The sequence below is a fragment of the Pseudophryne corroboree genome, chromosome 6, assembly GCF_028390025.1.
Source record: "Pseudophryne corroboree isolate aPseCor3 chromosome 6, aPseCor3.hap2, whole genome shotgun sequence".
Classification (NCBI taxonomy): domain Eukaryota; kingdom Metazoa; phylum Chordata; class Amphibia; order Anura; family Myobatrachidae; genus Pseudophryne; species Pseudophryne corroboree.
Window position 1 is genome coordinate 500,846,784 of NC_086449.1, and position 26,999 is coordinate 500,873,782.

The 26,999-nt window shown below is 43.4% G+C and overlaps 1 protein-coding gene across 2 annotated transcripts in view; it reads left to right on the plus strand.

Annotated features, from left to right (window-relative positions):
* Window positions 1-26,999, plus strand: part of SLC16A7 (solute carrier family 16 member 7) — a 150,542-nt gene that overhangs the window by 64,740 nt on the left and 58,803 nt on the right. For both annotated transcript variants that reach the window (XM_063927371.1, XM_063927372.1), the window contains exon 3: window positions 2,173-2,405. In XM_063927371.1, the coding sequence (XP_063783441.1) occupies window positions 2,192-2,405 (214 nt within the window). In that variant the 5' untranslated portion in view covers window positions 2,173-2,191. The remainder of the gene's footprint in view (window positions 1-2,172; window positions 2,406-26,999) is intronic.

A 26,999-nucleotide genomic window follows, 5' to 3' on the forward strand; every position in this document is an offset into this window, starting at 1 on the left:
GTCCTCTTTAGAAGGTGTGACACATCTCACCTTTTAAGGTGGCACTGATAGACTAGATGGAACCAAGGCAAAATTGGTATATCAGTTTCCTACATTTCCTAGACAAAATAGGTAATTCATATACCACATTGCCTAACATACATTAGGTGTTGTTAACCATTCCAAGGTAAAAGTAGTAGGTAATGAAGATCACTTTGACAAAAACATTTCAGACATTGTACACAATGCTGAGGCATCTTACACAATGCCTAATTTACCACTTCTTTGAGAAATATACTTCTAGGAAATGCTTACGAACTATGGAGATGCAAAATCTTTTTATTAAAATGTTTGTCTGTTTTTTCTGGCATCATGCAAAATGTACTTGATGAATTTGGATTGCATTTTACTATTGTATAGCTTAGAAACTGAGGTACACACCTGTATGATCTTGATGTGACATAGGGGAGAGGAGCAATAAAGGAAAAAAATGATGCTTTACACTTGGCATATGCAGTGTGCTGGCTCCTCGTCCAAAATGTCTATATGTATATAAATATACAATACAGTATATACATGAATTTTACAACCCGAATGCAAAGAGTTATAGTTGTACAGTATATACATTATGTATATATATATATATATATATATATATATAAAAACACACGTGTATATATATATATATATATATATATATAAACACATAGATATACAAAAGCTATTTCACGTTAAAGTCTAACTATATATCAATCCCTAATCAGGCAAGTTATCTTGACTCATGAAGTTTCAGTTTACACGTCAACCCAGTAGATGGCACACCAAGGCAAATACTACACGCTATGCTTATGCACAATGTGAGTTGATATACTGTATATCATAGAGTCACTGGTCATGTTACCTGCAACCTCTCAGTGTTAGGTTAAAGAGCAATGGATATTTGATCTATTAGATAATATTTGTTTGACTAAAGTGTACTTATACTGGACTGTGATCATCACAATATTAGATGGAACTACTGTCTGTAAAATTAGTTCCGCTGAGCAATAACAGATGTCGACACGAGCGAAGCTGATGGCAAATGTTAGTGTACTTTATATTGCTATGTAACGATATGTCCAAACTCAATTTGCAGTATAAGAATACAGCTACCCAATATTTATGGGCCACATGCAAAATCAGCCAGTATTTACTGTATCCTGCATGAAAAAAAATGCATTTGCACCCCTTTCAATGCAACGTTGTTTGTTCCGGTGCACAGTTATAGTACTTGCTCTTTTTTGGTTTATTCCTAACTCAGAATCAGCCCTATAGTGCAAGGCAAAACAGGCAAACAACTGCACATTACCTGCAAATTTCAACCTCATTTGACCTGGAAATACAGGATTGATAGTTCAGTAAGGCAAAGACCTCTGGCAATGGGCAACCAAGCAGTGGAGAAATCTTAGACATTTGAATATCCCTAGTGGTTCTATAATATTGTGAGATGTCATTCCTGGAATTGTGTAGGTACAATCATACCCTTAGGAGGCTCGGTCAATGCCCTATATGGGAATCATCTTCACCCCATGTCCTAGCATTTGCTTCCTGATTGTTGTTGTATCTATAACAATTCACCCTTCCACAGAGGTTATGTGATCCAATGTATTTATCATTGTGCCACTGGTGTTATAATTATATTATGGCCTTCTGACATCAGAACTGATCTCAATTAGAATTTATGAGTATTCTATAATAATGCCTGAAGTAACATTTTCCGTTACCATCACTTATATATAAAAAAGAGGTTCTTTCTGCACGTGGCTAGTCATTAGTAGACTCAATGCTACGTACAGGTTGTAGTGGCCACATGTTGTGTTGTTTTTTACAATTATGCCCGCTGCCTATATGTTTCTTTAATCTCTTTTGCTAATCCCTACTATAGATGGCATTTTTAGAAAAGACATTGGAGGAGATGGGTTGTTGTAGACGTTTAAGTAAATATTTACCCCAGCCACTCTTTTTGCGTTTTTTTTAATATATGGTTAACTAAGACACTGTATATAAATCTTTCAAGAGTTGTTTTTCTTGGCATGACCATCCAATTATAAAATGTTTATCATTTGTAAAGGCCTGTCTCCAACTACTTGGATGTATAACACTTTTTATGCATTTTCATTACTACACTAAGAGCAAATTATATTTGTTTTTCAGAATATCCACACTTTAAAAAATGCCTGACATGCCAGTGACGCTACAATACACCCCTCCAGATGGAGGCTGGGGATGGGTTGTAGTTTTTGCTTCTTTCATTTCAATTGGATTTTCATATGCATTTCCCAAAGCCATTACCGTATACTTCAAAGAAATTCAGGAGATATTCAGCACATCATACAGTGAAATTGCATGGATATCATCTATTATGCTGGCCGTTATGTATGCTGGAGGTAAGTTGACTAACACTTATTTTGCAGTATGTTTCAGGGACCATATGTGTGCAAAATTTAGACATTTTACAACTTTACGTGATTGATTATAAGAAAAGAAATCTGTCTTCGGTGCAGAAAGGTTTAAAATTTAACTTTTAATTAATTATTTAAAAATATATGACACGCTTAAACTTTGACGTGTTTGGCTGTTTAGCTAGTATGCGAAATATTACAAAACACACAAATAAGAAATATGTGAAGATATGACAACACTGTGAATTACAAATGTGCAACAACAATTATAAATAAATACAGAGCAGCACTGATTGCGGGTTCGGTTTCTCTGAATCCGAACCCGCCCGAACTTCATGTTTTTTTACACGGGTCCGAGCGACTCGGATCTTCCCGCCTTGCTCGGTTAACCCGAGTGCGCCCGAACGTCATCATCACGCTGTCGGATTCTCGCGAGGCTCGGATTCTATCGCGAGACTCGGATTCTATATAAGGAGCCGCGCGTCGCGGCCATTTTCACACGTGCATTGAGATTGATAGGGAGAGGACGTGGCTGGCGTCCTCTCCGTTTAGAAATTAAAATAGATAGGAGAGTGAGAGTGAGACACTTCATTTACTTACTGGAGCTTAGGAGGAGTTATACTAGTGACTGATGACCAGTGACCTGACCACCAGTGCAGTTTTATAATTTATTATTATTTAATAATCCGTTCTGTTCTTGTTCTCTGCCTGAAAAAAACGATACACAGTGACTCAGTCACACTCACATACCATATCTGTGCTCAGCCCAGTGTGCTGCATCATCTATGTATAATATCTGACTGTGCTCACACAGCTTAATTGTGGGGGAGACTGGGGAGCAGTTATAGGTTATAGCAGGAGCCAGGAGTACATATTAAACAGTGCACACTTTTGCTGCCAGAGTGCCACTGCCAGTGTGACTGACCACTGTGACCAGTGACCTGACCACACTGACCACCAGTATAGTATATTGTGATTGAATGTCTGCCTGAAAAAGTACACTCGTCGTGTGACTTGTGTGGTGCTTTTTTATTCTATAAAAATTAAAAAACTCATTCTGCTGACAGACAGTGTCCAGCAGGTCCGTCATTATATAATATATACCTGTTCGGCTGCAGTAGTGATATATATATATTTTTTATATCATTATTTATCATCCAGTCTATACTAGCAGCAGACACAGTACGGTAGTTCACGGCTGTAGCTACCTCTGTGTCGGCACTCGGCAGTCCATCCATAATTGTATACCACCTACCCGTGGTTTTTTTTTTCTTTCTTCTTTATACATACTACATCTCATTATCATCCAGTCTATATTAGCAGCAGACACAGTACAGTATGGTAGTCCACGGCTGTAGCTACCTCTGTGTCGGCACTCGGCAGTCCATCCATAATTGTATACCACCTACCTGTGTTTTTTTTTTCTTTCTTCTTTATACATACTACATCTCATTATCATCCAGTCTATATTAGCAGCAGACACAGTACAGTACGGTAGTCCACGGCTGTAGCTACCTCTGTGTCGGCACTCGGCAGTCCATCCATAATTGTATACCACCTACCCGTGGGTTTTTTTTTCTTTCTTCTTTATACATACTACATCTCATTATCATCCAGTCTATATTAGCAGCAGACACAGTACAGTACGGTAGTCCACGGCTGTAACTATCTCTGTGTCGGCACTCGGCAGTCCATCCATAATTGTATACCACCTACCCGTGGTTTTTTTTTCTTTCTTCTTTATACATACTACATCTCATTATCAACCAGTCTATATTAGCAGCAGACACAGTACAGTACGGTAGTCCACGGCTGTAGCTACCTCTGTGTCGGCACTCGGCAGTCCATCCATAATTGTATACCACCTACCCGTGGTTTTTTTTTTCTTTCTTCTTTATACATACTACATCTCATTATCAACCAGTCTATATTAGCAGCAGACACAGTACGGTAGTTCACGGCTGTAGCTACCTCTGTGTCGGCACTCGGCAGTCCATCCATAATTGTATACCACCTACCCGTGGTTTTTTTTTTCTTTCTTCTTTATACATACTACATCTCATTATCATCCAGTCTATATTAGCAGCAGACACAGTACAGTACGGTAGTCCACGGCTGTAGCTACCTCTGTGTCGGCACTCGGCAGTCCATCCATAATTGTATACCACCTACCCGTGGTTTTTTTTTCTTTCTTCTTTATACATACTACATCTCATTATCATCCAGTCTATATTAGCAGCAGACACAGTACAGTACGGTAGTCCACGGCTGTAGCTACCTCTGTGTCGGCACTCGGCAGTCCATCCATAATTGTATACCACCTACCCGTGGTTTTTTTTTTCTTTCTTCTTTATACATACTACATCTCATTATCAACCAGTCTATATTAGCAGCAGACACAGTACGGTAGTCCACGGCTGTAGCTACCTCTGTGTCGGCACTCGGCAGTCCATCCATAATTGTATACCACCTACCCGTGGTTTTTTCTTTCTTTCTTCTTTATACATACTACATCTCATTATCATCCAGTCTATATTAGCAGCAGACACAGTACAGTACGGTAGTTCACGGCTATAGCTACCTCTGTGTCGGCACTCGGCAGTCCATCCATAATTGTATACCACCTACCCGTGGTTTTTTTTTCTTTCTTCTTTATACATACTACATCTCATTATCATCCAGTCTATATTAGCAGCAGACACAGTACAGTACGGTAGTCCACGGCTGTAGCTACCTCTGTGTCGGCACTCGGCAGTCCATCCACAATTGTATACCACCTACCTGTGGTTTTTTTTTTCTTTCTTCTTTATACATACTACATCTCATTATCAACCAGTCTATATTAGCAGCAGACACAGTACAGTACGGTAGTCCACGGCTGTAGCTACCTCTGTGTCGGCACTCGGCAGTCCATCCATAATTGTATACCACCTACCCGTGGTTTTTTTTTTCTTTCTTCTTTATACATACTACATCTCATTATCATCCAGTCTATATTAGCAGCAGACACAGTACAGTACGGTAGTCCACGGCTGTAGCTACCTCTGTGTCGGCACTCGGCAGTCCATCCATAATTGTATACCACCTACCCGTGGTTTTTTTTTCTTTCTTCTTTATACATACTACATCTCATTATCATCCAGTCTATATTAGCAGCAGACACAGTACAGTACGGTAGTCCACGGCTGTAGCTACCTCTGTGTCGGCACTCGGCAGTCCATCCATAATTGTATACCACCTACCCGTGTTTTTTTTTTTCTTTCTTCTTTATACATACTACATCTCATTATCAACCAGTCTATATTAGCAGCAGACACAGTACAGTACGGTAGTCCACGGCTGTAGCTACCTCTGTGTCGGCACTCGGCAGTCCATCCATAATTGTATACCACCTAGTCCTACCCGTGGTTTTTGTTTTCTTTCTTCTTTATACATACTACATCTCATTATCATCCAGTGTATATTAGCAGCAGACACAGTACAGTACGGTAGTCCACGGCTGTAGCTACCTCTGTGTCGGCACTCGGCAGTCCATCCATAATTGTATACCACCTACCCGTGGTTTTTTTTTTCTTTCTTCTTTATACATACTACATCTCATTATCAACCAGTCTATATTAGCAGCAGACACAGTACAGTACGGTAGTCCACGGCTGTAGCTACCTCTGTGTCGGCACTCGGCAGTCCATCCATAATTGTATACTAGTATCCATCCATCTCCATTGTTTACCTGAGGTGCCTTTTAGTTGTGCCTATTAAAATATGGAGAACAAAAATGTTGAGGTTCCAAAATTAGGGAAAGATCAAGATCCACTTCCACCTCGTGCTGAAGCTGCTGCCACTAGTCATGGCCGAGACGATGAAATGCCAGCAACGTCGTCTGCCAAGGCCGATGCCCAATGTCATAGTACAGAGCATGTCAAATCCAAAACACCAAATATCAGTAAAAAAAGGACTCCAAAACCTAAAATAAAATTGTCGGAGGAGAAGCGTAAACTTGCCAATATGCCATTTACCACACGGAGTGGCAAGGAACGGCTGAGGCCCTGGCCTATGTTCATGGCTAGTGGTTCAGCTTCACATGAGGATGGAAGCACTCAGCCTCTCGCTAGAAAACTGAAAAGACTCAAGCTGGCAAAAGCACCGCAAAGAACTGTGCGTTCTTCGAAATCCCAAATCCACAAGGAGAGTCCAATTGTGTCGGTTGCGATGCCTGACCTTCCCAACACTGGACGTGAAGAACATGCGCCTTCCACCATTTGCACGCCCCCTGCAAGTGCTGGAAGGAGCACCCGCAGTCCAGTTCCTGATAGTCAGATTGAAGATGTCAGTGTTGAAGTACACCAGGATGAGGAGGATATGGGTGTTGCTGGCGCTGGGGAGGAAATTGACCAGGAGGATTCTGATGGTGAGGTGGTTTGTTTAAGTCAGGCACCCGGGGAGACACCTGTTGTCCGTGGGAGGAATATGGCCACTGACATGCCTGGTGAAAATACCAAAAAAATCAGCTCTTCGGTGTGGAAGTATTTCAACAGAAATGCGGACAACAGGTGTCAAGCCGTGTGTTGCCTTTGTCAAGCTGTAATAAGTAGGGGTAAGGACGTTAACCACCTCGGAACATCCTCCCTTATACGTCACCTGCAGCGCATTCATAATAAGTCAGTGACAAGTTCAAAAACTTTGGGCGACAGCGGAAGCAGTCCACTGACCAGTAAATCCCTTCCTCTTGTAACCAAGCTCACGCAAACCACCCCACCAACTCCCTCAGTGTCAATTTCCTCCTTCCCCAGGAATGCCAATAGTCCTGCAGGCCATGTCACTGGCAATTCTGACGAGTCCTCTCCTGCCTGGGATTCCTCCGATGCATCCTTGCGTGTAACGCCTACTGCTGCTGGCGCTGCTGTTGTTGCTGCTGGGAGTCGATGGTCATCCCAGAGGGGAAGTCGTAAGCCCACTTGTACTACTTCCAGTAAGCAATTGACTGTTCAACAGTCCTTTGCGAGGAAGATGAAATATCACAGCAGTCATCCTGCTGCAAAGCGGATAACTGAGGCCTTGACAACTATGTTGGTGTTAGACGTGCGTCCGGTATCCGCCGTTAGTTCACAGGGAACTAGACAATTTATTGAGGCAGTGTGCCCCCGTTACCAAATACCATCTAGGTTCCACTTCTCTAGGCAGGCGATACCGAGAATGTACACGGACGTCAGAAAAAGACTCACCAGTGTCCTAAAAAATGCAGTTGTACCCAATGTCCACTTAACCACGGACATGTGGACAAGTGGAGCAGGGCAGGGTCAGGACTATATGACTGTGACAGCCCACTGGGTAGATGTATGGACTCCCGCCGCAAGAACAGCAGCAGCGGCACCAGTAGCAGCATCTCGCAAACGCCAACTCTTTCCTAGGCAGGCTACGCTTTGTATCACCGGTTTCCAGAATACGCACACAGCTGAAAACCTCTCACGGCAACTGAGGAAGATCATCGCGGAATGGCTTACCCCAATTGGACTCTCCTGTGGATTTGTGGCATCGGACAACGCCAGCAATATTGTGTGTGCATTAAATATGGGCAAATTCCAGCACGTCCCATGTTTTGCACATACCTTGAATTTGGTGGTGCAGAATTTTTTAAAAAACGACAGGGGCGTGCAAGAGATGCTGTCGGTGGCCAGAAGAATTGCGGGACACTTTCGGCGTACAGGCACCACGTACAGAAGACTGGAGCACCACCAAAAACTACTGAACCTGCCCTGCCATCATCTGAAGCAAGAAGTGGTAACGAGGTGGAATTCAACCCTCTATATGCTTCAGAGGTTGGAGGAGCAGCAAAAGGCCATTCAAGCCTATACAATTGAGCACGATATAGGAGGTGGAATGCACCTGTCTCAAGCGCAGTGGAGATTGATTTCAACGTTGTGCAAGGTTCTGATGCCCTTTGAACTTGCCACACGTGAAGTCAGTTCAGACACTGCCAGCCTGAGTCAGGTCATTCCCCTCATCAGGCTTTTGCAGAAGAAGCTGGAGACATTGAAGGAGGAGCTAACACGGAGCGATTCCGCTAGGCATGTGGGACTTGTGGATGGAGCCCTTAATTCGCTTAACAAGGATTCACGGGTGGTCAATCTGTTGAAATCAGAGCACTACATTTTGGCCACCGTGCTCGATCCTAGATTTAAAGCCTACCTTGGATCTCTCTTTCCGGCAGACACAAGTCTGCTGGGGTTGAAAGACCTGCTGGTGAGAAAATTGTCAAGTCAAGCGGAACGCGACCTGTCAACATCTCCGCCTTCACATTCTCCCGCAACTGGGGGTGCGAGGAAAAGGCTCAGAATTCCGAGCCCACCCGCTGGCGGTGATGCAGGGCAGTCTGGAGCGACTGCTGATGCTGACATCTGGTCCGGACTGAAGGACCTGACAACGAATACGGACATGTCGTCTACTGTCACTGCATATGATTCTCTCAACATTGAAAGAATGGTGGAGGATTATATGAGTGACCGCATCCAAGTAGGCACGTCACACAGTCCGTACTTATACTGGCAGGAAAAAGAGGCAATTTGGAGGCCCTTGCACAAACTGGCTTTATTCTACCTAAGTTGCCCTCCCACAAGTGTGTACTCCGAAAGAGTGTTTAGTGCCGCCGCTCACCTTGTCAGCAATCGGCGTACGAGGTTACATCCAGAAAATGTGGAGAAGATGATGTTCATTAAAATGAATTATAATCAATTCCTCCGCGGAGACATTGACCAGCAGCAATTGCCTCCACAAAGTACACAGGGAGCTGAGATGGTGGATTCCAGTGGGGACGAATTGATAATCTGTGAGGAGGGGGATGTACACGGTGATATATCGGAGGATGATGATGAGGTGGACATCTTGCCTCTGTAGAGCCAGTTTGTGCAAGGAGAGATTAATTGCTTCTTTTTTGGTGGGGGTCCAAACCAACCCGTCATATCAGTCACAGTCGTGTGGCAGACCCTGTCACTGAAATGATGGGTTGGTTAAAGTGTGCATGTCCTGTTTATACAACATAAGGGTGGGTGGGAGGGCCCAAGGACAATTCCATCTTGCACCTCTTTTTTCTTTAATTTTTCTTTGCGTCATGTGCTGTTTGGGGAGGGTTTTTTGGAAGGGACATCCTGCGTGACACTGCAGTGACACTCCTAGATGGGCCCGGTGTTTGTGTCGGCCACTAGGGTCGCTTATCTTACTCACACAGCTACCTCATTGCGCCTCTTTTTTTCTTTGCGTCATGTGCTGTTTGGGGAGGGTTTTTTGGAAGGGACATCCTGCGTGACACTGCAGTGCCACTCCTAGATGGGCCCGGTGTTTGTGTCGGCCACTAGGGTCGCTTATCTTACTCACACAGCTACCTCATTGCGCCTCTTTTTTTCTTTGCGTCATGTGCTGTTTGGGGAGGGTTTTTTGGAAGGGACATCCTGCGTGACACTGCAGTGACACTCCTAGATGGGCCCAGTGTTTGTGTCGGCCACTAGGGTCGCTTATCTTACTCACACAGCTACCTCATTGCGCCTCTTTTTTTCTTTGCGCCATGTGCTGTTTGGGGAGGGTTTTTTGGAAGGGACATCCTGCGTGACACTGCAGTGACACTCCTAGATGGGCCCGGTGTTTGTGTCGGCCACTAGGGTCGCTTATCTTACTCACACAGCTACCTCATTGCGCCTCTTTTTTTCTTTGCGTCATGTGCTGTTTGGGGAGTGTTTTTTGGAAGGGCCATCCTGCGTGACACTGCAGTGCCACTCCTAGATGGGCCCGGTGTTTGTGTCGGCCACTAGGGTCGCTTATCTTACTCACACAGCTACCTCATTGCGCCTCTTTTTTTCTTTGCGTCATGTGCTGTTTGGGGAGGGTTTTTTGGAAGGGACATCCTGCGTGACACTGCAGTGCCACTCCTAGATGGGCCCGGTGTTTGTGTCGGCCACTAGGGTCGCTTATCTTACTCACACAGCTACCTCATTGCGCCTCTTTTTTTCTTTGCGTCATGTGCTGTTTGGGGAGGGTTTTTTGGAAGGGACATCCTGCGTGACACTGCAGTGCCACTCCTAGATGGGCCCGGTGTTTGTGTCGGCCACTAGGGTCGCTTATCTTACTCACACAGCTACCTCATTGCGCCTCTTTTTTTCTTTGCGTCATGTGCTGTTTGGGGAGGGTTTTTTGGAAGGGACATCCTGCGTGACACTGCAGTGACACTCCTAGATGGGCCCGGTGTTTGTGTCGGCCACTAGGCTCGCTTATCTTACTCACACAGCTACCTCATTGCGCCTCTTTTTTTCTTTGCGTCATGTGCTGTTTGGGGAGGGTTTTTTGGAAGGGACATCCTGCGTGACACTGCAGTGCCACTCCTAGATGGGCCAGGTGTTTGTGTCGGCCACTAGGGTCGCTTAGCTTAGTCATCCAGCGACCTCGGTGCAAATTTTAGGACTAAAAATAATATTGTGAAGTGTGAGGTATTCAGAATAGACTGAAAATGAGTGGAAATGATGGTTTTTGAGGTTAATAATACTTTGGGATCAAAATGACCCCCAAATTCTATGATTTAAGCTGTTTTTTAGGTTTTTTGGAAAAAAACACCCGAATCCAAAACACACCCGAATCCGACAAAAAAAAATCGGTTAGGTTTTGCCAAAACGCGGTCGAACCCAAAACACGGCCGCGGAACCGAACCCAAAACCAAAACACAAAACCCGAAAAATTTCCGGCGCTCATCTCTATGATTTATACTTAGACAGTGATTTAATAGGACAGACACAAAACAGAAGCTCCGTTTTGTAACAAATTTATGTTTATGTGATTTTTTCTTCTTTTGTTTGTAATTCACAGTGTTGTCATATCTTCATGTATTTATTATTTGTGTGTTTTGTAATATTTCACATACTAGTTAAACAACCAAACACGTCAAAGTTTAAGCGTCTCATATATTTTTAAATAATTAATTAAAAGTAACATTTTAAACCCTTGTGCACCGAAGACAGATCCCTTTTCTCTTTTTCTTCCTTATCCTCAACCATGACATGATCTGTGGTAGCACCCCCTAAAAAAACTATGGCCCTCATTCCGAGTTGTTTGCTCGCAAGGCGATTTTAGCAGAGTTACACACGCTAAGCCGCCGCCTACTGGGAGTGAATCTTAGCTTCTTAAAATTGCGAACGATGTATTCGCAATATTGCGATTACAAACTACTTAGCAGTTTCTGAGTAGCTTCAACCTTACTCGGCATCTGCGATCAGTTCAGTGCTTGTCGTTCCTGGTTTGACGTCACAAACACACCCAGCTTTCGCCCAGACACTCCTCCGGAAACGGTAGCGTTTTTATCCACACGCCCATAAAACGCCGTGTTTCCGCCCAGTAACACCCATTTCCTGTCAATCACACTACGATCACCGGAGCGAAGTAAAAGCCGTGAGTAAAAATACTATCTTCATAGCAAAATTACTTGGCGCAGTCGCAGTGCGAACATTGCGCATGCGTACTAAGCAGTAAAACGCTGCGATGCGAAGAAAAATACAGAGCGAACGACTCGGAATGAGGGCCCATGAACAATTAATGTCGCATTTCAATTAGGGGCATCCTCCTATTCTTTTCCTGTGCAACTAACCTTCCCCTTCCCCTTTTCCCTTTGAGACGTGATTGATTATAAGAAAGAAGTATCCTTTTAAATCTAGTTGCAAAATTATAGCTGTAAAACATATAAAAATATACAGTATAAAATATAAAAAAATATAAAAATATAGCTACAAAATCCTTTTAAAGCTAATTACAAAATTCCCATTAAAAGCATTGACCTGGCCTTCTAAGGGTATGACTGTACCCGTCCCATTCCATAAAAATGCATCTCGCAGTATTATGGAACCACTAGAGAATTACCAGAATTGTGGACATATTAGTCACATGCTTTGAAGGCAAATTGAGCACATATACGCAGGCATTAATAGGTCATGGAGATTTACACATGCAAAATAAAGGTGCGTAGCTATCCTGAGTTTATGCATTGTAAAATACAATTGTAATAATTAAAATGCAATCATTTATAGCCCAGAAGTACTGTTTTAGGGATAATTTATATAGAAATATAATTATGAAAAGGAAATTATACTCAATTTTGCATCACACCAACCACTAACTCCACTTACACCACCTAGTTGTGCTATTTATTGATACTTGTATGGGCATAAAAGGAGGTGATGTTTATAATTAGCTGATTGAATGGATTCTTTTTATATGGCACTTTCGAAAATGTGGTCAGAATGTGAGTTTATTTGGCCTATGTATGCTGTTACCTACTGACTGCATTTACAGACCTCGGTTTCCTCTGGAAGATATCTAACTGCTTATTGCTCTAAGTTCAATTGGCCAGACTTTGTATAATATTGTCACCCACATTAGCAGAAGAACAAACCATGGGCCTAATTCAAATCTGATCGCAGCAGCAAATTTGTTAGCAAATGGGCAAAACCATGTGCACTGCAAGGGGGGGGGGGGGCAGATATGACATTTGCAGAGACCCGGCTTCAGGTGGCCGGAGAGGACCCTGAGCTTGGCCACCTTAAGCTGGGTCCTGAGCTGTAGGGTTCTGCTGGGGTCCTTTTGCTGGACAGGGGTGTCCTCCACAATGTATGTGTGCAGCTGAGCTCGGTCCTGGGTCCTGTGACATCTTGGGGAGACTGCCGGGGAAATCCCCCATATGGGCTGTTGCTTCTGTCATGACCCCCACTCAGCTCTTTCTTCTCCCGTAGCTTCGGTCTTATCACTGTTGACTCCTCCTCGGGCAGGGCAGTTTCCAGGATGGCTCAGCGTTAGAGTCCCTCTCTGGCTTCCTCCAATGGTGTCTTCTCCAGGGTCCTAACTTGTGGTGCTGTTCCTGGCTCTGATGCAGGGGTCTGTTACTATTCAGTCACAGTGAGATGCAGTGGGTCACACAGTACGACACCTCACGAGACTCTCCACCAGAATGGTACTCTGAATCCCTTTTCAGGCTGCTTCAGGCATCAGGCAACCTCAGACAAGAGTCTTCCGGGCTGTGGTGTGCACCTTTGGCTGGATGATCTGGCTGCGGGCACCCTCACCACACAGTTGCTGCCATTGTAGTAAAAACTCATATATCAGTGTACCGGGCCCCAAGATTTCTGTTGCCAGCCCTGTCTGTATATTAAAAATATGTACATATCTACAGCTAATAGTGCATTTGTAAAATACATCTTTATGTCACACATATCTGTATGCAGTATGACACCCAAAGGTATGAAACAATTATTTTAACTGTATTTAGCACATTGTACATCTACACTGCTATACTTGGTGTTTTCTTGTATACTTTATTAACCTCCCAATAAGTATGATTCATACAGTATATAAAATTTATGGCACTAAATTGCAATCACTTCTGCTAACATGGTATCACATATCCCTGACCTTTCTCAAGGACACGATTAGAAGAGAACAAGCAGGGAACTGCATATTTTATGCAAAGAGCATAATGGGAACAAGTTCCTGCAAATATTTTACGTATTACTTAATTGGCCCAGAATCTGTGAATCTCAGTAGAACATGACATCTATATCTCATGTGCACTGCAAGGAACCAAACTCTCCTAGGATCAAAGCAAACTGTCACAGATACACTAGGTGTGTGCTTTCTTTTAATTTATATATATATATATATATATATAGTGTGTATAAATATATATATATATATATATATATATACAGTATATATATATATATATATGTTTACTTATTCGATTAGTGGAAATATTATTACATTTTAAATAGCTTGATTCCGTGAAAAACTATTTTTTAATGAGCTTCTCTCTATGATCAAGAACAAGATTTGAGAATTTATTACATGAAAATTGAAATATTGCCTTGATATCATAAATAGTTCAATTAAATAAACCGTGTGCATAAAAAATGAATCAATTACAACCAGCAGTGCCTGAATATGCCACTTTGTAAATTACTCTATCTGCATTATTTATTTTACTTATTATAATTTATTTATATAGTGGCATGATTATTACGCATCAGTCTCTACCACAAAATACACACTAGGCTCTATTTGCATTAGCACAATCATAACTAGCTGTATGAGCCTGAAATTTAATAGAACTAAAAGGAGTGGACTATGCATACTTGAAGGTGGCAAAGCTTATATACACTACAGTATAAGGGCCTGATTAATAAGGAAAGATGTGTACAGCGACACTTACTTTATAAGTAAAGAAATAATGGCAACACAGAAGTGTAATTGGATTGTCAAGAAATTATGTTTGTCCATTTATCAATATTTTTTTCTCAGAATCTACTTACTATGGCTTTTATTGTAAAGGCCAGAATGCTGCATTCAGGGCTGGATTAGCCATTAAGCAAAATAAGCACGTGCTTAGGGCATAAAGAGATGGGGGGACCACAGAAATTTTCCATTGGCAGATTTACCATGGACCATATGGTACAAAACGGTAAATGATGCTTCTGAACCAGGTACCACAAAAAGGGGTTCCCACAATAAAGGAAAAAATTACATTTGCAATTAGAAAAAGTAGGAGAAAACGTTTCAAATATAAATATACAAAAAATTATATTATTTTCCATCTTACTGTTAGTTTGTATTTCGAAAAATACAATTTTATTTTATTGATTATTATTGTTTATATTTTGAATTAGATATATATGGGTGCAACAAAATCTTTTAACCACTTGCCTGGCATAGTTGCATCAGATAGTGCTTTATCTGACCTGGTCACAAAGGATGCGACCAGTCAGATAGACAGCGTGTGCAACTGCAGGGAAGAGGAACTTCCCTCTGCTGCCTCTCTCAGAGCCTTCCCTCACCCTCACCCAGTATTTGCCATGCTGCCGATCACTGCTGATTGGTCAGCGCGTCAGGAATCTCCACCCGGCAGCTGCAGACAGTAGCAGCAATTCGTGTAGTTTAGTAAACCCCTGTGTACCTGGTGGCTGTCCCGGCTGTCAAAATGAAAGTATCGATGATTGCAATGTTCCCGATGTTCTGATGTTTCTGATGGTGCTTATGTTCCGATTTTTTTTTTCAAACACAACATTTTTTTTTTCATTTTTTTTAAACTAAAATCCTTTTGGATATAATTAAAATACACGTTTTACACCTAATTCACTCATAAAACAATCCCAGACAAGTTCTGAGTGATTTTTTTGGGAAAATAAAATGTTAGTTAAGTGGTTAAATACATAGGGCCCTTTACATGTCCTAGGGGGTTGCTCAGACCTGATCGCTATTGTGCGAATTTGCAAGCTAGCTGATTATTGATCGATTGCACATGCATATGGATCGTAGTATGCATGTGCGAGGCCAAACAGCGAAAAAATCCAGCAACTTTTTTGATTGCTAGCTGTACGCAAGTTGATTGACAGGAAGCCAGCATTTGGGGGTGGTAACTAGCCATTTTCTGGGAGTGTCAGCAAAAACGGTCCTGGGCTATGCACAGACTGCACAAACTGGAAAAATCATTAGATGGTGAGTGAGTTGCGAACAGATTGGTAGCTGACCACCGATCGCCAAGGTTTTCGCAAGCCGTACGCAGACTTGCACGGGGCGGGTTTTCACTCTGTCTGGGCGGCAGCTACCTGATCGCAGACCTCTGCAAATTCGCAGAGGAGCGATCAGGTCTAAATAACTCCCTTAATCCAGATGCATTTAAACTAATTTACAGAATGTTTTAGAGGGATTCCTGTATTGAGAACGTGGAATGAAAATGCGATGGATTTACAGCTCCTAAATGGTTATTCAACGTTTTATGACTTGAGGCTTGTAACCACAATTTCCTTTTAGCAGAGGCATAAATAGAATTTTATAGGGCCATAACTAGGTGTGTGCGGAGTGTGTCTTGCAGACAGCGCACTCGTGGAGGGAGCACATCGCTGGTGATGGAGAGTTCCCCACTGTGCTGTGGGGTCAGCTGGGAGCCAGGACACTGAATGCAGGAATGCAGGAAGAAGCAGGACAGCTCCGAAGCTGTCCCCTTGCCTGCCCAAGCAGCCCCGCCTCCCACTCGACACTCCCAATACCAGGTCCAATGTACCTCACTTGTACAGTGATGTCTTTCCCCTGATCTTCCCAGAATGCTGATGCGGGCGCAAGGTCTTAGCGCATGGCACTCTGGGAGTGGACTTGGTGGTGGGAGCAATGGCACGTGGTGTTCTACACGTGGCCACCCACCTACCCATCCACAAGCACCAGTCAGGCCCAGGTCTGCAGCCTGCCTGAGCCCCTGCCACTGAGGAGGAGTCCTGTCAGCTGCCACCCACACAGTCCGGGATCCCGGCAGTAGCACAGCACTCAACCAGCCTCAGCACTGGAGGGAGAGTGTTGACACCCCCCAGGTGAGTGGGGATGTTTCTCTCTCTCTCTCTCTCTCTCTTCCTCACCCCCACTCTCTCTCTCTTTTTCTGAAAAGGGGACTCTGCCAGCCTGATGTGTGAAAGGGGGTCTCTGCCTGCCTGATGTGTAAAAAGGGGGTTTCTGCCAGCCTAATGTATAAAAAGGGGACTCTGCCAGCCTGATTTGTAAAAGGGTGTCTCTGACAGCCTAATGTGTAAAAAAGGGGATTCTGCTGCCATATGTGTAAAAAGGGGACTCTACCTGCCGCAATATGTAAAAGGCGGACTCTACCTGCCATAATGTGTAAAAGGGGGACTCTACCTGCCATTATGTGTGATAGAAGCTCTACCTGGTGTAATGTGTGTGAGTGGCACTACTGTGTCATGTAATTTGAATAATTGAGACTACTATAAAGTGTAATATGAATTTGTATTATTTTGTGGCCTCGCCCCTTCCCCATGAAGCCACGCCCCTATATTTTTGACTTACGCCTATGGTGCGCACTGGCCCTGCTTTGTATATTGGGGGGCGCCAATGCTGTTTCTTGCACACAGCACTAAAATGTGTAGTTACGGCACCAGGGTTTTTGTCGCATAGGACAAAATAAAATATATGGTGCCTCCCCCCAAAGAAAGAAAAATCTATAAAAGAATGAAATAAAAAAATACAAATATGAAACTTTTATTGTTGCCTGGGGCTTTTAAAAAAAATAAAAAAATAATAATGAAGGCCTGGAGTAGTAGTACCCATTATACACATTATGCCACACAGTAGTTGTACCGATTATACACATTATTCCACACAGTAGTAGTACCTATTATATACATTATGCCACACGGTAGTACTAATTCAAGGTTGATTGCAAAACAACATTTTCCTCTAATGGGCAAAACCATGGGCACTGCAGGTGGGGCAGATATAACATGTACAGAGAGAGTTAGATTTGGGTGGGGTGTGTTCAATCTGCAATCTAAATTGCAGTGTAAAAATAAAGCAGACAGTATTTACCCTGCACAGAAACAAAATAACCCACCCAAATCTAACTCTCTCTGTACATGTTATATCTGCCCCACCTGCAGTGCCCATGGTTATGCCACACAGTAGTAGTACCCCATATGGACATTACACAGCACAGTAGTAGTATCCTATATACACGCTGTGCCACACAGTAGTAGTAACCTATATACACATTATGCCAGAGAGTAGAAGTGCCCATTAATCACATTATTCCACACCGTAGTAGTACCCATTATACATGTCATGCACATGGTAGTAGTACCTATTACACACATTGCACCACACTGTAGTGTTTCCAGTAAATAATATGCTCCACTACACACACACTATGCCCATAGCTTCCATACACACTGCCACATAGCCAGAGTCCATAGCCTCACACACTGCCCAGAGCCTCACACACTGTCCCATAGCCTGGGCCCATAGATTCACACACTGTCCAATAGCCTGGGCCTATAAATATACACACTGCCCCATAGCCTGGGCTTATAACCTCACACACTGCCCCATAGCCTGGGCCCATGGCCTCACATACTGCCCCTGAGTCTCACACACTGCACACAGCCTTACATACTGTTCCACAGCCTACGCCCATAGCCCTCACACACTGCCCCATAGCCTTGCAAATTGCCTATAGTCTGCACCCATAGCCTCACATACTGCCCCATAGCCTGGGCCCATAGCCTCACACACTGCCCCAAAGCCTGTGCCCATAGCCTTACAAACTGCCTTATAGACACATATTGCAGCTGAGCCTCATACACTGCAAACAGCCTCACACATTGTCCCACATCCTGGCCCCATAAACAATACACTGCCCTGATGTACCTCCTGCTGCTCCAGTGTCCAGACCAGCTTCAAATCTTCTCTTCTGTGTCCAGGCCAGGCTTCTTTAGTGTAGTGAGCCAAGAGAAGCCTGCCCTCCCCGCAGCCAGAGGTAACAGAGGAGAATGCTGCCCAGGATATCCTAGCATGGAGGACATCTGTGACTTACAGTGACATCACCATCACAGCGCCTCAGCTGTGGCACATAGGAGGAACAGGGGGGCAAGGGCACTTTACAATAAAAAAAAAAGGTCAGCGGGGGGAATGTTGCTTCCTCTGCCTGGCGTCATCTTGCTGCAATGCATAGTCCTGCTTCATGCCGGCCCACCATCAGGTACATTTGCTGCCCTGACCAGCAACTCCCCCCTCTGACAGACCTGCCGTGGTACCCAGGGCATGTAGCCTGCTCGCCCCACCCTAGATACGCCTCTGCCTTTCAGGTAACTGAAAATAAACTACAGAACTGTTGATTAGGAGGCCTTGACACATCATTTGGATGACAGTATTTTATGATGGTACTGATTTAACCAGCACTAGCTATATCAGCAGTTGGGCACTGGGTTGTACCTTATGTGAAGTAGGCGACTGGGTTGTCTGTTTCTTCTCCGTATACTATACATAATATGCCATACATACTTGAAGTGCCAGGAATCCTCAGCCTGGATTAATGGCAGGACAACAGTGTTTAAGTTAACTTTCTACTGTATGTATTAATATATAATAAAATATTAATAATGCTAGCGATATCTGTGGTATATGTTTGCAAATGTTTTACTCAGTTTTCTATGTGGATAGCTATATGGGGATATTTGACAAGCTCCAAAAAGCTTTGTTTATTGGAACATGTCTCCAATAGCTAATGACAACTTTATAAAGCATTAGCTGGTTTTCCCTGTAGGGAAAGCCCAGCTGGAGAGGGATCTTCGAATCCCTTCCCAGCAAGCTGCACATAGATTCCCTCCCTCTCGTCATTAATGCTTCTATGCGTATGCCTGGCCATAGACCATGCTCAGTGGCACGGGTGGATTAGAATCTGGAAGTATATTGTGTGACAAGATCACTGGAATAGTGGTGGAAGGCAGGTATATTTGCCCCGTGTTTCTTACCTATGTGTTTTAAAACTCCACAGATATTGTATTGGCTCTGCTGAGAACTTTTGGCTTTTACTAAAAGCCAGAAAGGATTCCTGGAGTTGGATGGAGAAGAAAGGGAGGATTCTCCATCCATTAAGCCCAGTCTTGGTCTTTAGGCTATTAGCCTCCCAGAAGGCTAATTAGGGCTTTCAGCTGTATGGCTGTCAGACTGATCATTAGTCTCTCCCACTGCATGGGGAAGAGGAGAAACTATATCATCTCTGTGGGAGATACCTGCTATTGAAATCCAGTGAGCTGTGCCTGTTAAAAACTTCTTGTGTTGTTTTTTTTTGTGAGTTAGGAATTATTCTGTATATAGCTAGCACCGGACCGCAGTGTAGTTATTTTGATATTTATTTTCTATTTTTCTGCACAATAAAACTGACTTAGGCCAGTTGCACCAAAACAACTGATTTATGTGATCTCTTGTCTGCTGCATACTGCCATCTTCCCCAAGAGATGGTACCTGTTCCCCTGAGATTGTTGCAATAGTTAAAGCTATAACGGTACTGTAAACTCTTCACCGGGACAGCGGATAGACTTTCCTGGCTGAGGTTGCTTGATAACGATTAATCTTTTGTTTCTTTATAGCGGCGATATGAGATGATAGTTAACAATGCATAATAGAAATTTCTGAAAAATATGCCTCTTAGTCTATATACTATTGATGGGTCAGTGGATGGGTCAGTGGATATATTTTGTTTCCCTGTAGTGATATAGAACCTAATTTTTCCACTATTTATCATTCTGGGACTCCTCATAGAACCGCTATGGAGTAGTTTTCTCAGTATCACTGGTAGTCTAGCACTGATAGTGAGGAGTTTCAGCAATATGCCTATTTTCAGGTTTAGACTACTGGATATTACAGAACTGACAATACACAAACAAAAGGCGTGCATACACAATAACAGCAGTGTGCATGGTCCCATATGGTGACATTTAAGATTTGAACGTACGGACATAAAATACATACAAATATGGTTAATACAATTAAATTCTTGTTAAAAACATTTGGATGAGAAGGGGTGTCTTGCAGAACCCCTGTTTCCAATGTCCCGAGACCCCATTTTGTCATAAATAAGTGACTCTGCTACGGCTCCCAACTCCAATATTTTTGACACTTCTTTTTTTTTTACTTCACTGTTTGCTGCTATTATTCTGTCATGTTTTATACTACCACCCCATACTCAGTATATTGTGAAAGATACCTGTGGCGCTACGTTTTCTAATAAACATCTTATTCTACTTGTACATATTCTTATTTTTAGTCTGTTACAAGCTGTCCCATTTGGTTATTCCTCAAAAATTGATAGTATAAGTATATCTTTCATTATTCTTACAAGATTTTAGCAGGTTTATTTAATAAACCTTTTCTACTATATGTTGAACTAGCTGCCCCTATTAATTATTTATACATCACACTTAATAAAAAACCTCAAAGTACCCAACCACTGAGATAGGAACTTTCAGCATTAATGTTTTCCATTCTCTGTGATAGCTCACTTGGAATTTACACTACTTCACTACTACTGTAAATGTAACTGAGCTGGTCCAGGAACAGTAATCCAGCTAACAAAGAAGATATCTGTGGAGAGCCTCGTGATGTAATTACTGTACCTGACCATTATTCTCCAGTTACAGAAGTGGACCATAGTTCATTTCAATATTAACCCAGTTGCTTTTCTCATAAAACTTTCTCAGTCTTTCTAACTATGCCAATACACTGTATGGCTCTCTTCCAAAAGAATACTGTTCCAGGTAGAATTGTGCTTCTGCCACCATCAATGTTATTATTTTTGGGGAAGAATGCTTAGTTGAAGAAACATTCTACAACAACATTACATAAAATAATTAGAATACCTGGCTTAGTGGAAAGTATTTAGTCCAGAAGAAATCTAGTGTGAGTTGGTAGAAAATGTTCATGTGTCTTGAGACTATGGGACCCATTTATTATTAAATGTTTGCAGATTGTTTTTTTTTTGGGGGGAGGGGGGAGGTAACCAAAAATATTTAGTATCACCCACATGTATGAAGGAGGGACCGCATGAGATATTGGGGAAATTTAAAATAACTTTTATTGCATCACACTTAAAAGGAGAGGGACGGACATGAACATACATAAATGTAAGTACAATACCTACATATATGTATGTTCACGTCTGTCCCTCTCCTTTTAAGTGTGATGCAATAAAAATTAAGTTTTACATTTCATTAATATAATCAAAAGTGTGCCCCTGAAAAGTAGCTTCTGTTTTTTGCTCTTGCAAAACCCTATCTTGCAAATAGTTTAAACGAACTATCATCTGGGAGCACCGCCAACCCAGTGCTAAGCTTATCCACATATAAAGCCATATGTTGGTCTACTCTAACTGATTTATTCATATGTTAATACACATATCCTGTTCAGATTTATATTTTCTCTTGCTAGCTGAATCAGAAATCATAAAGAGAGTGTCCTAAAGGTGTGGAAGAAATTGCAGCTGTACGTAATGAAGTGGAGGAAGTAACAATTTACTTTTTAACAGAGTTGCAGTAATACTCAGTGCCATAGCAGTAGGGTAATGCACCCTGGCCCCACCACCTAAGTGCATGACATCATGATGTTGTGCCAAGGGGGCATGCCCACCAGTACTGGGATGTACTGGGGCATACTCAGTGTACTCTGGGAGGATGTACAGGTTGCAGGGTCAAACAGATGCTCCGGGCATCAGTGCAGCAGCGATAATGGCTGCGGCACCCTGCTAGCCAGATGCAGTGGCTCTGGTGCAGGGATGGTGCCGTCCCCAGGGCCCCTTGCCTTGTGCTACACCACTGTTCACACACTCATAGTTATGGCCTCATTATTTGTTTATGTACTCTGCAATTGGGCGCTGCGGAACCCTTGTGGCGCCATATAAATAAAGGATAATAATAATAATAATAATAATATTACTACTTGCTTAATTAGTAGTGAATTGCTAGTTTCTGAGTTAAAATTTTTAGCTATATTGATCTTGATAACGCTTTCCCCCCCCCCTCACTCGTTCCTCCATAATTTCTAACAATGGCACCAAAACTTTGGGTTCAGGCGGCGTATTTTTTTTTCTTGATTTGTTTGCACTACTTCTGTTTATGAACTGTGTGTGTATGGTGCAGTGGATCCCTTGTGGCGCCATATCACAACTGTGATTCAAATATGTGAATCCAGTCCCTTTTTCCCCATATATGTGAGCCAAGCAGCATTATGAAACTGGTTATGGTAGTGTAGCAAACACATCATCTAGCTTAAAAAATCTAGATATGAGCTGTAGTAAAGCAAATAGGGGATTAGAAAATGTTTTCTTTATTTCCTTGCTGCAGCTCATGTCTACATTTTGTGAGCAAGAGGTTTTGTGACCATATTTTTTCTGAGGAGTAACACTACCCTAAACAATCCTATAACGCTGCTTCACTCTCATGTATAGAGAGTAATGGACTGATTCACATACTTGTGTTACAGACACGTTTATATAGACGTTTATATAGACTCATACCCTACTTGCTCCCTGGAAAGGGACCAACCTGCTGCTTGCATCATGACTCTTGTGGCCATGGATGATAGTAAGAATCACAATGTGACTCAATAGTTTCTCTTGTGGCCCCAGGGGCCCTGATACTTTGCACTTACCATACCGCTGTTAGTTCTACCCCTGGGAAAAAGGATTAGTCCCATGACTAGCTGTTTATTTTGACCCAAAATAAAACTAGGTGTTACTTTTCTCAACAACATAACCAGAAGCCCCTCTTTTTGCTTTCACATTGTGAGTGATTTAGTCTTCCAAGGCAAGTTTCATTTTTATCAAACTAACAGGATAAGTCTAACCACAAGGTCATTTGATCCATCCCCAGCATGGTTAGGGCTCTTTACTGGGTGTTTGAGCTGTGGAATGCCTTGTCATATGATGGTAAATTAATTAACAGAATATGAATATAATAATTACATATATATATATATATATATATATATATTCCATAGACAAAAAACCTTACGGTTTCACATGTCCCATTAAGGCTTCTTAGACATGATCGAAATTTCAGAAACCTGTTGTAACTCTTCCACTCAAACTCCAAAAAGCAATGAAATTCCGATCATTAAGGCTGACGCCTTAATGGACGTGTTCCTTGCGCAATACAGATATGGTATGCCATCACAGCCTGTGGGTAAGTGCAGATTCAGCACTCTCACAGAGTGAGATTGCTGTCACTCACACAATGGTGGAGCTGCTAATTCACAGATTTGTGTGCTCATTGGAATACACACATGCAGTCTATGCAACTGAAGGTCTGAGCAGTTTTGTGGTGCTCCCATCCCACACAGTGCCCACAACCATCCCATTCGGTCACCACAACCATCCCACCTTGTTACAACATCCTTCTGACTCCATACATCCATCTCACATAGTATACACATTTAGCTCCCTCAAACATCTTGGTTAATTGCTAAAACTATAATACCCTATCTACGGTCTATGCATCTACACTTACTTCCCCTATACACCCCCATGCTGCCCTGTCTTCCCCAATCCCTACTGCTGTGTTCTCCAATCTGTGCTAGTCTGTACTAACTTATCTGCACCATCTGTCTTTCCCCACCTGTGCCTTGTCTGTACCACCGTTTCCTTCTCTGTGCTGCTCAGTGTTTCCTTCTTCAACGTCACTCTGCCTCCTTCAGTACATGGCACACTATTTTCTCTCCCATCTGCACCAGTTTTCTACCCATCCATGCCAGTGTTTTCAACCCATCTGCACCGCTCTGTCTCCCTTCCCATACTTGCTGCTTAATCTACCCCCTATCCACACCACTCTTACCCCATTCATGTAGCTGACATCCTGAAGGTAAATTTCGTGGATCATGTGCTCTTGGCCGGGGGATAACCGCTACAGCCCACCCCCCAGTGGTCTGGAAACGCCTCCGTTGTGCAGACCATGCCCTGCCAATGGCATGCTAACGCTGTTTGCACGCCCCCCTCCTTCCCCGCAACCACCTCTGCCTATCAATCAGGCAGGGTGATCGCAGCCAGTGAGATGCTGATAGCATCTCACTGGGCTCCTGGGGTACGCACGCACAGTGCGGCCATTGCACGTGCGCACCTCACAAACTAATTCAGACTGCGATTGCTGCTGCTGCGGTCTGAATTACCCCCTGTGTTTCTTTGTCCCCCCCATCAGTGCTGCTTAGTGTTCAACTCTATCCACACACTTCTGTTCCCCCATCCACACCGCTCTCCTCCCTCCAATCAACAACACTCTTACCTCATCTGAGCAGCTTTGTCTTCCGCTCAGACCTTCAGTTGCATAGACTGCATGTGTGTATTCCAATGAGCACACAAATCTGTGAATTAGCAGCTCCACCATTGTGTGAGTGACAGCAATCTCACTCTGTGAGAGTGCTGAATCTGCACTTACCCACAGGCTGTGATGGCATACCATATCTGTATTGCGCAAGGAACACGTCCATTAAGGCGTCAGCCTTAATGATCGGAATTTCATTGCTTTTTGGAGTTTGAGTGGAAGAGTTACAACAGGTTTCTGAAATTTCGATCATGTCTAAGAAGCCTTAATGGGACATGTGAAACCGTAAGGTTTTTTGTCTATGGAATTTCATCGCTTTTTTTAAATTTATTCTTTTTATTCAGAAATGTAAAATTTCACTGTAAGAATAAACATTTGATTTTTTAAATGTTTAATGAAAATGTTCGTATAACATCACTGTTCTGTGCAAAATTATTTTATTAACCAAACCGAATTGTTTAAGGTCCATACACACTTAACGATTTAATGAGCAACATCGCTCATTTTCCCCCTCTTTGAGCGATGTCGCTCGTTTTATCGTTAAGTGTGTATGCCGCCAGCGACGAACGATGCGCGGCCCCGCGGGTCGGCAACAATCGTCGCTGTCGGTAGGTCATGCATGAAGGATGTGGACTGTCGTCCACGACCTTCATGCAGGGCTGGCGGGGGCGTGACGTCACTGAGCGATATGAGCGGTCATATCGCTCAGCGTGTACAGTTGGCCGCCGGCCGGTCGGGGGAAACATTAGATGATGTCGCTCACAGAGCGACATCGTTTAATGTGTATGGGCCTTTAGACTTTGGTCAAAATATTTTGCTGCCTTTGCAGCTGATGCAGGGAGGGGGGTAGGCGGCAGCAGCCTGTGACTGAGGCTGGAGGTAGGCGTGAAATGCATTGCTTGTACGTGTGAGTGCGTGGTGTCAGGTGCGGCGCGTGTATATGTGTGTGTGTGTCAGGTGCTGCCTGTGTATCAGCGTATGTGTGTCAGGTGCTGCGTGTATATACGAGTGTGTCTGATGGTGCGTGTGTATGCGTCAGCTGCCGCACGTGTATGTGTGTCAGGTGTTGCGGGTGTATATGTGTGTGAGTATCAGGTGCTCCGCGTGTGTACAAGGGTAGGTCTGGTGCTGTGCATGAATACGTATGTCTGTGTCAGGTGCTGCGCGTGTACATGTGTGCATCAGGTGCTGCGCGTGTACATGAGTGTGCAATAGGTGCTGCGCGTGTACATGAGTGTGCGTCGGGTGCTGCGTGTGTACATGAGTGTGCATTAGGTGCTGCGCGTGTACATGAGTGTGCGTCAGGTGCTGCGTGTGTACATGAGTGTGCGTCAGGTGCTGCGCGTGTACATGTGTGTGCGTCAGGTACTACACGTGTCTATGTGTATGTGAGTAAGGTGCTGCATGTGTATGTGTGTGTCTGATGGTGTGCGTGTATATGTATGTGTCAGGTGCTGCGTGTATATGCATGTGTCAGGTGCTGCATGTTTATTTAATTGTGTCTGATGCTACGTGTGTGTGTCAGGTGCCGCCTGTGTATATGTGTGTGTGTCAGGTGTTGCGCGTGTATGTGTGGGTCAGGTGCTGCATGTTTATTTTATTGTGTCTGATGCTACGTGTGTGTGTGTCAGGTGCCGCACGTGTATGTGTGTGTCAGGTTGCGCGTGTATGTGTATGTCAAGTGCCGTTCCCCTTCTTCCCATCCCAGCTCTCTCTGTAGAATACAGCTCTGCACCCAGAGAGAGGGAAAGACTAGGGGGCTGATCACTGCACTGCTCACTTTTTGGTCATGAGTTCGGCCTCCTGTTTCTTCCAGTGCTGTGTTCCTGCAGCCCAGCCCTCCCTGTTGTGCCAGAGAATCAGCCCTTCCTTCCCCTGCCAGAGAGAGAGAGCCAGAGGCAGAGACACTCTTCCCGTA